The following is a 10,017-nucleotide window of genomic DNA, read 5'->3' on the forward strand; positions in this document are numbered from 1 at the left end:
TAACAATTTAATCAATATTTCGACGAGGAACGCCATTTATAAAAAAAAATACTGTATGTATTGGTATTCATTACTTGGTTTTTTTAAACTGAAGTTGAGAATAAGCATTTTTTTAATTATAGCAGCATGTTGGCTTTAACCGGCAGAACAATTGCTAAAAGATAATTAATCATTGAAAGCTTTTATGGTTTAAAAGGAAGAACTAGAAGGAACAAATCATCCTGAAATCACTCCAATTGTATGATGAATGTATTCAATGAAGATCAGATCGAACAAATCAATCTTGCTGATGTTGTTGTTTTCTTTTTAAAAACAAATAAATATAAGAATGCAATAGAAATGGAAAAATATCTTTAAATAGTAGCCTGTTTTTTTTTTGTTTTTTAAGTGGCGTTTCAAAAATGGCAATTCCTCGTGAGATCGAATCAAATTCAATGTAAAAGAAAAAAAATCCACGAAGTATTTTTTGGTAGAGTCAGGTATCTACTAGCTCTGGCTAGTGTATTTATCATTTAGCTCGCGATCGGTAGAGTGCTAGACGTGCATGCCAGAGGACTCGGGTTCAAACTCCAGGCAGCAGAGACAATATTTTAGACAATTTAGTTCGCAATAGAATCGGATTTTTGAGTAATTTTTTAGTTTGTCAGATAGTTGTCAAAATGGTTATTAACCAAAAAAAATGATGTATTAATAATTATTATGAATGACAGATTATTATGTTAAGGAACAATAACAATTCAGATATATCAAGTGTTGAACAAAAATAGTTTATTATTCTCTGACATCCCTAAAATATCTAACACATGTAAAATATATGAACATAATTAATAAACAAATTTTACTATAATCTGAATAAGTACATATACCTTTTTTCCAAAACACAGTTACATGTAGAACTACATGTACATTTTTTTTTAAATAGCGAATTTATAAACTATTAAAAAAGTTGATGTAGTTCATTTAAGAAGAAACATATTTGCGTGAACACAACTGTACTATCTATACAAATTCAGAAATAACAATCATTAAGAAATAATAAAAGTTTGGATCTACATTGCATAAAATAAAAGATTTCGGATTAAAATTTATTTTGTGCCTAAGAATATAGGACGTTACTATAAATAAACAGAATGATTTTCAAAAAAAATATCTGAATAATTGTTATTGTATGTCCCAAGTTCTTGCTTCCATCACTTTTTGATGATTTTTAATAAAAATACACATACCTGTGAAAGAAGTACAGTTGAAATCGATGAAATGGAAAATTTGCAAGATATCTTCATTGCCAAATTATCCGTTTTCGCTCATAAAAGTTTACAGGAACGAAAACAAATTTCTTACGGAGATTTATAATCATGGGAAATGTTTACATCTTTTCTCCATTCGGAAGTACTCGGGACACCTTGCGCAATTTTTAAACGTTATCATCCGGGCTTATTAATGGCTGATGCAATGCAAAATCCTCGTAGACTTTCTATTTTGGGATGTGTATTGAAACCTGTAGCGGTAGAGGGGCGTTTCAAAACAGATAATCTGGGCATTTTTAATATAAATGGATGAAATTAGTTTGAGCTCAAAGGTATTTAATATTATCGAAATATCAAGCGAAAAGTGGTGGAAACAAAAACTCGGGACAGAGTATAATACATGTAAGTTGCCGCTGAAACCATTCCAACATATTGATCCCTAAAAGCTTATAAAATTACAATTTAAAAACAGGCATAGTAAATAGCATAACAATATTTTTAAAAAACAAAAAACCATAAAAATAAATGAATTTAAATAAAAATCTTGACTTTGGTCTTTTATAACAATGGAACAGCTCTGCTGTAGTTCATAAAGTGAAAGTTTAGTCTGATAAATCACAGTCCTCCAAATCATCCAGCATCAGGGATGACAAACTGTAAAGACAACGCGTACACTTACTGATCAATACAATATAGACTGTGTGTTTATAAATGTGATGTATATATGCTGTAGAATCAACATCCAAAAAGCCCATTAAAAAAAACCACTACCTCTGTTTTGCATTGTAGATTGAACTTAGTACATATCAAACAGACAAAAAAACATGGAGATTGAAAATATATAGACAGGCAAAAAGGACACATAGACAGATAGGCGGGCAGACAGACAGACAAGATATGTATACAACAAACCTTTCCATGTGGATTCGGGACTCTTGTGCTATCTGTTTGGACTCACTCATGTCTTGACTTATGACATTGACCCTACAAGAAGAACACATGTACATGCAGTTGAATAGAAAGGAAGAGAAAAAGGATGAACTGTTCAAAGAAAATGGGGGAATGGAACACGATACATGTAACTAACATGGTCCCAGGGCCATGAAAAAGTTGTCAAACTCACTTTTGATCTTAGTCTCTCTTTTATAAAAGGAATATAGAGCAGAAAAGTGAGACAGATCAAAAGTGAGTTCCTCTTAGTTTAAAAGCATCTATGAATCAAGAGTGAAAAAGATGTTGACCCAAACTCCTGTTTTCTGATGTGTACATGCACAGTCATTAGACAAATACATAAATACATTCAATATGAAACATGATTACCATTATGCATGTAGATTGTACAGTAAAGATTCTCTGATGGAAAAGTTAAAGTCTAACAACGAATGACCACAAGAAGATGGAATGATGTTAACTAAATGTTAAACAATCATGCACATTACCTTGTTTTGACCTGCTCTGCCAGTTGTCTTTGCTTCATGGAGGGTTTCTTTACTGATGACAGAATGGGGTCTTTTTTTAATACCTGTTCAATTGAAATCATAGAATTAAGCGTTTCTGAAAATCAATAAACTTGCCAGTTCTATACCTGACTCAACTTTATAAATCAAACAATCAATTTGGTATTCACTTGACTAGTATTATTAAAAATTCTCTCTAGATATTAAATATGTATAGGTATTACAATTAATGGTTCCAATTAAAAAAGTCTTTGTTTTCAATTTATCATGCTTTATATAGTTCTATAAAATACTGTGACACCAGTTTTACCATTCAGTATTTTTTTCTACATACTGTAAATTTCTAATTAAACGTGTGGAGTTAATGTTCGCTTAAAATCATAAGAAGCACATCTTGCGGATTTAAAAATCTTAAATTGCTTTCATTTTCAGACAGATGTAAACCATTTGGAATTATAAAAACAATTCAGCATTTGTAATTGTATATTCTCGCAATTTAATGAAAACAATAAAATCACGTTATTAAGTACTCGCGTAAAATAAGGCATGTAGTATGTACAGTACACTTGTTCATACCTTGACGTAAGAGACGTATTCTTGTAGTTGCCTTGACACTTCCATCGTGGCAGCATCAACTTTCTCATGCATCTCTATCACCTTTATATAAGCACTGTTTCATATGCAAAACAAAATAAAGCATTAATTATAGAACCATTTTAAAGTAAGACCTTGGACTTTCGTTAGGACATAACTATCTATTTCTTGCATCAGAACAAGTTGATGAAAATGATGCTGGTTTCAAGTGAAATATACACAGATTGCTTAAAAGCCAGACAAATCTTGTTGATTCAAAGAGCCATGACTGAGTGGCCTTCAATGAAATAGACAGTCAGGCCTACATGCATGTCATACTGCTGTTTGACACAACTACAAAAAGTCCAAGCTCTTAAGCTTGATAAAATGGTTCTTATTTAATACAAAAATTATCAATAAATGTTTATCCTTATTGTAATTTTGTCCGATTCATTCTCTCATTGCCAATAGACAAATGCTCAATGATACTGATAGTTACATCCTTTTAATGATATACAATGTACATTAACAAATGCATCAAGGTGAAAGTAAAATAGCTAGGACAATTTTTTTTCCAATTAGATAACTTTTCAACACTAAGGGAAAGTAACTCTGTATACAGAGTGGAAAATGTCCTCTGTTCTGCAGATTTTCATGAACAAATCTCAAATAAATTTCACTTTTTGGTATGCTATAAATCATGCAATCGGCATCTTTGAGTATAAACTAGAGAGTCAGAGTCCTTTTAATAACATTTCCAAAATATACTGCAAGATGATCTTTATAAAAAATTTATTTTGTATTTTTAAGGGGGGGGGGGGTTGTTAGATTCTGAACTGGAAAAAGCCCTTTACCTGTGCCATCTCTTGAATGAGGTAAAGGTTGAAGCCATGGAATGTTGAACTTTCTTCAGATAGGACACGGCTCTCTGATAGTGATACGTCATAGAGGTCCTGCCAGATATCAATCACAAGTTCTGTTTTTCAGTCCGTATAGTTTACATATATTTCCACATACTTCAATACATGACTTACATGTGTAAGTACTTACTGGGGTATTCACATAAAATAGCAGCCTATAATTTACATGTTGACTTGTTAATTTCATATATACTGGAGAACTGTAAAGGGGAATAACTCTCAGTTTAATTTTCAATTTAAATTTCAAAACAAAAGTAAAACTAAGTAAATTACCTTTTCAAAATATGGAATTAAAAGAAGAAAAAACTCCTGCATGTAGCTTTAATTTTAATCATTTGACCCGAGAAACTAAACATTTATGTATTTTTGCTTTATACACTGTAAAGTTAATGTAAACCTCACTTGTCAAAACCGTATAGTTTCTTTTCATGGTACGAGAGCCTCGGGGACTTCCTGTACTCTGAGAACTTCTGTAGAATGTCCGACATCTGACTAGACGTCCGCTCGACACTGGACCTCCTGTAAAAATCAAAGGAACCCCGAAATCAAAGTCCTGAGATGATTGAGCTATTCTTGCATACATGCATAATTATGTAATTTATAATACAGTGAAATAGTATTAAAACTAGTTTGAATTCCAATGTGAATGTTTAGGTCACACACATAAATTTATACAGTGGATATTTGTTAATCCAATCACAATTGTTTTGAACAATTGGTCTAATTATATATAGCAATCCAGATATATTAATGTACGTAATGTCTTCATCATTGGCTACACAGTTTAACAACTCCACTACTATCTGATTGATATATTTACTAGATAAACTATGAAATAAAAGTATCAAAAGACTGAATTTGCTGCATTCTTTGGTTATCTAAGCTTGGTATTAAAATTGTGTTCAATTTATGTTTTGAAAGCCAAAATTTGATTTTTATGATCACATTCATAGTAAATTTGCTTACAAGTTTTCCTGCTTAAAACAATCCATTAATCTGGTCAATTCTTCCAATTTTTTGTGTCTCTCTTTGCAATCGCCCAGTAAAGACGCACAGGAATCCAATTTATTGTTTATCTGCGGAAACAAAGTGAGAAAATTTGATAAAAAGAAGGAAGAATTATACAAGCCTACTACATGCTTGACTAAATTAAGTTCATCTGTATTGCATAGAATAATATTAGTTGTACTAATATGATGTGTTAGTTAAAAAATTGTATGATATGAAACTTGTACTGTACACAAATTATATGTACCAGTACAGGAGAGCAATAAAATATCAACAAGATTCAAAATACAGCCTCCATAATGTGGATATCATCGCGAACCGGTGTTTTTCTGTGTAATATTTTTATAATGACCACCTGCGTGCGGATATTATTTGTTCTGGATCAGTTTTAACGAAGTCCACAGCTTAAGCAAATAATATTCTTGTTTTACTTTTTTTCAATTTAGATTATTTTTTGTACTATCAGAAACCAACTTGTTCAAACTTTTCCTCTGCAGCATGTCCATCCAGAGCAATGGTCGTAAATAACGTCGTAGATTTCTTTTTGTCGCTGTCCACTATCTGCCTGATGTCACCGTAGCGATCCTCTATATTCTTCACACTGCTTTTCAAGGAGGAATATTTCTGTCGCGCTGTATATCTGACACGATAAACAAACACTGTTCTAATTGTACAACTGATTTGCGTGGGAGGTATCGTTGAGTTTCTTATACCCTTTCACTTATCAATCAGCTGTTACAGTAGCTGTATTCGAAAATTTAAGAAATGAACCAAATGTATAGCATGCTAATATGTAGCTACACCGTACCCTTATCACATTTTTAAGATAAATAAGGAGGGAATCTTAATAAAAAGTTGTTGACTTTTAAAATTTTAAAAAGATAATAAAAGAAAAGATATTTGCTTAATATTTAATATTTAATATTTACTTAATAACAACAAATATGTAACTTGGCAAACTGATCATGGAAAGAATTTTCCTTAAATGCCAATACTTCTTTGGAATTTTTATTTAGCACTTGAACAACATACAATGCCACATATTTGAACCTCAATTGATGGTTGGTATGGCTGTAAATTTTACAAAAGAGAACGTATCAAGAACTTTTTCATTGTGTATTTAATGAATGACAATATAGGCACCTGCAGTCTCTTGATGATTTACTCAACAACCGACACGCTGACGCCGCCTGACTGATGGCCTTGAGAATCAGTGCGGTGGTGCTACACATGGAGCGAGCCGCGCGGTAGTCGTCATCACGAGATGAACTGTCCTCACTCTCAAATTTAGGATTCAATTCTGCAAAAAAGTTATCAGTACCATATAAAGTGCATGTACTAATTGATAAATAATAGATTGATAGCTCCTGCAGATTTTTAATACCTATAAATGTGAGGAATTAATATCTGCATATAATTTTTAAAAAGCACCCCTTGCAGATTTTTAGATATCCCATTAATTATTTTTTGACAGTTCTGAACTATTAAAACTCATCACAATAGCAGAAGTTTAGTATTTGCTATCATATTGTCTTATGATTGGCATTTAAATTTTGCTTATAAATTTCAAAATACTAGCATTAACAGGGAGACAAGAAAAAATGTCTGTTTATAAAATTAAATTTAAACTGGTCAGTTAAGATTCTGATAAAAGTTTGTCTAATCGATTAAAAATTTGTTTTAAACAATGGGCCATTAAGGCTGTATCAAATTCCTTCTGATTGAGGTTTTAGAGAACAAAGACAGGTTTAATATGAACAAAAGCTAAAAGAAAAATTAATTAATATTTAATATAAAATTGTCTTCAAATCTGGACACATTACCATTAACTAGGTTGACTATAGAGTCCACTGGTATCCTTGTAGTGAGCGAGGTCCCCTCTCTGAGAGGTAACACCACAATAGGCTCCTCAGCTGAGGTTACTGGGTAGGACCTCACTGGCTCATCCAGAGAAACAGACTCCTTGAGGTCCTGGTTGTGAAACATGAAGCATGGTGATTTAATGTGGGTGTAGGTCTGTTCCTGAACGCACTTCTGTAACTCCGAAAACCTGAAAAATACAAAAAAAAATTTCATTTTAAAAATGTTATTAATTAATATAAAAAATGATTTTTGAGTAAGCTAGATACATTTGTTAACATTTAACTTTAACATTAAAAAAAATATTATATCCTCTTTTAAATTAACTTCTTTTCATGGTTCAATATATATGTCAATTGCTAATATCTATTTGAATCATAAGGACAGACATATCGAAATTTTCTTTTAACCAAATATAGAAAAGATGGTTGGAATTGCTAATACTTAACAAAAGCATTTACAGACAGTAGTGATGACTGTATATATTATATGATTGATTAATTCCTAAGTCTCTGATTGGGTCATATCCTACTATCTAGAAAAAACAGCAAGGAGAACAATATAACATTTGATTTTTCCTAAATTGGACTAAAAATAGATCATCCAATGAAACATTAAGTTTCTCAATTTGTTCGGCTATACCTTCAAACTAAAATGGTGCTTAATAACACTCACTTTTATTAATATGTGTCTGTATAAATTTGTCGCTGAATCATATAATAATTAAAAAAAATTATTGCTGTTTTTTCTATAAATACGATAGCTTAGCTACCCTTGAAGTACAATATTCACCTCCGGCTCAGTGAATATTGTACTTTTCGGGTAGCTAAATCATTGTATTTATAGAAAAAACAGCAATAATTATTGTTTAACATTTTACACAAAAGACTCTGAGTTAAATATGATCAGCTTTACTTTGTCCATACTAATAATTAAAGCTTTTAATAAAAATTGTCTCGTTATATTTTAATCATTTTCCAACACAACAAAGTGATTAATTGCTTTGCGTTTGTCATAAGTTCCATATATTTTTTTTAAATAGAGAGAATGGACAAACTTTCCGAAAACACAGACAGTGGTATGAGCTGAAAACAACTAGCCTAGGCTAGAATTTACATCCTATAAACTTTCCGTATAGCTGGCTTATACCTGTGTGTTGGGTCCATATAAATATGATAGAGCTCTGAATCCACGACAGAGAAGAGGTAGAGTCTGTGCTTCTGAAGGAGATCATCAGCAGCTACGAAAAATCCGTCAAATGTCCACATCCGGTTGGCTTGACATTCCAGCAGACGAACCAAGAACTCGGTCAATGTATCTCTAAGGTATCTGTGTGTGGATAAAATTAAACACTGTTTGTGGATGAAATCAAACACTGTGGATGAAATTAAACACTGTTTGTGGATGAGATCAAACACTGTGGATGAAATTAAACACTGTTTGTGGATGAAATTAAACACTGTTTGTGGATGAAATTAAACACTGTTTGTGGATGAAATTAAACACTGTTTGAGGCTGATCACATGCACTTGTTTATTGTCTTAAATTCTATTTACTGTACACAGGATTCCAAAATATTTGCCTCCGTTTTATTTTTTCCACTTTCACCCTCGTTGTTATTGGTGGAATTCATTTAATTAAGGAAGGAGTCTTTTCATTATCAAACATACTTCTTATAATAAGAAATGCATGAAATTTTGACACAGTCAAATGGATCATATTACTTAATGATTCTATCAGTTTAATTAAATTTGACCTTATTGTTTTCGGATAAAGGTCAGGTCAAGGTCACTACCTTTTTCCTCAGCGTAAAGAATGATAAAAATAATTGTAGCTCTTTATAGTTCTGTAGACATTTGTTTAAGATTTGAAGATTCAAATCTTCAATGAAATCATAGACCATGAGAGTGTCTATCAGCTTATACTACTAAATTGGAATAAATATTTATACTAAAATTGATATTGCTTAGCCCGCATTTCCTCTAATTTTCTTAAATTTTGAAGAAATTTTGATTATTTTTTTATGCTTCCAATAATAAAATATTTCTAATTTTTATGTATTATGAAGACTTTATATAAAGATATAAATTGACAGAAAAGCTAATATATTGACCATTTCATAAGAGAGAAAAACTGATTTTAGTGATTTTTTCACAAAAATCAATGTATAGAATGGGCGCTTTGAAAAGCTTATAAAAATGTTATTTGATAGGCAAATCATATTTTAAAAACATATTCTGAAACCCAAATATCATATTATTAATTCACATTAGTAACAAAAAATCCAACATTATTGTTATTGTTTTTAAAATGCTAAAACAGACTCATTATATACATATAATCTGCAGCAATTCTGAATTGCGCAACATGTGATATTTTCCTACGCCAATGTTACGCCAAAAATATAGTCCTTGTTCCATTCTAAACATTGATTACATTTTTCTATGCCAAGTTGTATAATAGTAAAAAAGAAAGAAAAATATACTATTTTAATTTCCTTTCATCTTGATTTAATGAACAATTAATCAAATTTACGTTTGACAAGTCGAAAACCAGAAAAGACTCCTTCCTTAAGACTGAACAAATTCCAATGTCTCCAATAATATCTCTTCAAACACAAAAAATGCAACTGTGTCTGGGCAAATTCAAGACGGGTGAAAATACACGGGGCGAAAATAGCCATGTATACAGTATTTGAGTCTTGATTGAGATTTTTCAACCCTATAACCAGTGTATTGGGAGATGATGTTGAATCAGTTAACGTTAAATCAGTTGACAATGCAGTCAAACATGTTATGACCTCTTAATATGCAGATCTTCAGAAAATAACTTGAACAATGAGTGATTTTACCTGATCAACTTGTTGGAGGAATACACATACATGTACATATCAAAGTGTCCCTGCTCTCACACAAATTCTATGTAATAATTTAAAAATTCGCTAACTTTGAT

General features: G+C 31.3%; 1 protein-coding gene across 3 annotated transcripts in view; it reads right to left on the reverse strand.

The window, feature by feature from the left end:
- Positions 1 to 746: 746 nt before the first annotated feature.
- The window catches only part of LOC105347601 (inhibitor of nuclear factor kappa-B kinase subunit epsilon), a 384,423-nt gene continuing 375,152 nt past the window's right edge, over positions 747 to 10,017 (reverse strand). For 2 of the 3 annotated variants that reach the window (XM_066082440.1, XM_066082437.1), the window contains 11 exons: positions 8,215 to 8,394; positions 7,029 to 7,255; positions 6,349 to 6,505; positions 5,680 to 5,845; positions 5,164 to 5,273; positions 4,600 to 4,716; positions 4,132 to 4,230; positions 3,281 to 3,374; positions 2,687 to 2,769; positions 2,160 to 2,231; positions 747 to 1,901 (listed from right to left, as the gene is read on the reverse strand). In XM_066082440.1, coding sequence (XP_065938512.1) covers positions 1,850 to 1,901; positions 2,160 to 2,231; positions 2,687 to 2,769; positions 3,281 to 3,374; positions 4,132 to 4,230; positions 4,600 to 4,716; positions 5,164 to 5,273; positions 5,680 to 5,845; positions 6,349 to 6,505; positions 7,029 to 7,255; positions 8,215 to 8,394 — 1,357 coding nt within the window. In that variant the 3' untranslated portion in view covers positions 747 to 1,849. The remainder of the gene's footprint in view (positions 1,902 to 2,159; positions 2,232 to 2,686; positions 2,770 to 3,280; positions 3,375 to 4,131; positions 4,231 to 4,599; positions 4,717 to 5,163; positions 5,274 to 5,679; positions 5,846 to 6,348; positions 6,506 to 7,028; positions 7,256 to 8,214; positions 8,395 to 10,017) is intronic. The other variant, XM_066082439.1, reaches the window with a different exon arrangement.

This window comes from Magallana gigas, chromosome 4, assembly GCF_963853765.1.
Source record: "Magallana gigas chromosome 4, xbMagGiga1.1, whole genome shotgun sequence".
Taxonomy (NCBI): Eukaryota; Metazoa; Mollusca; class Bivalvia; order Ostreida; family Ostreidae; genus Magallana; species Magallana gigas.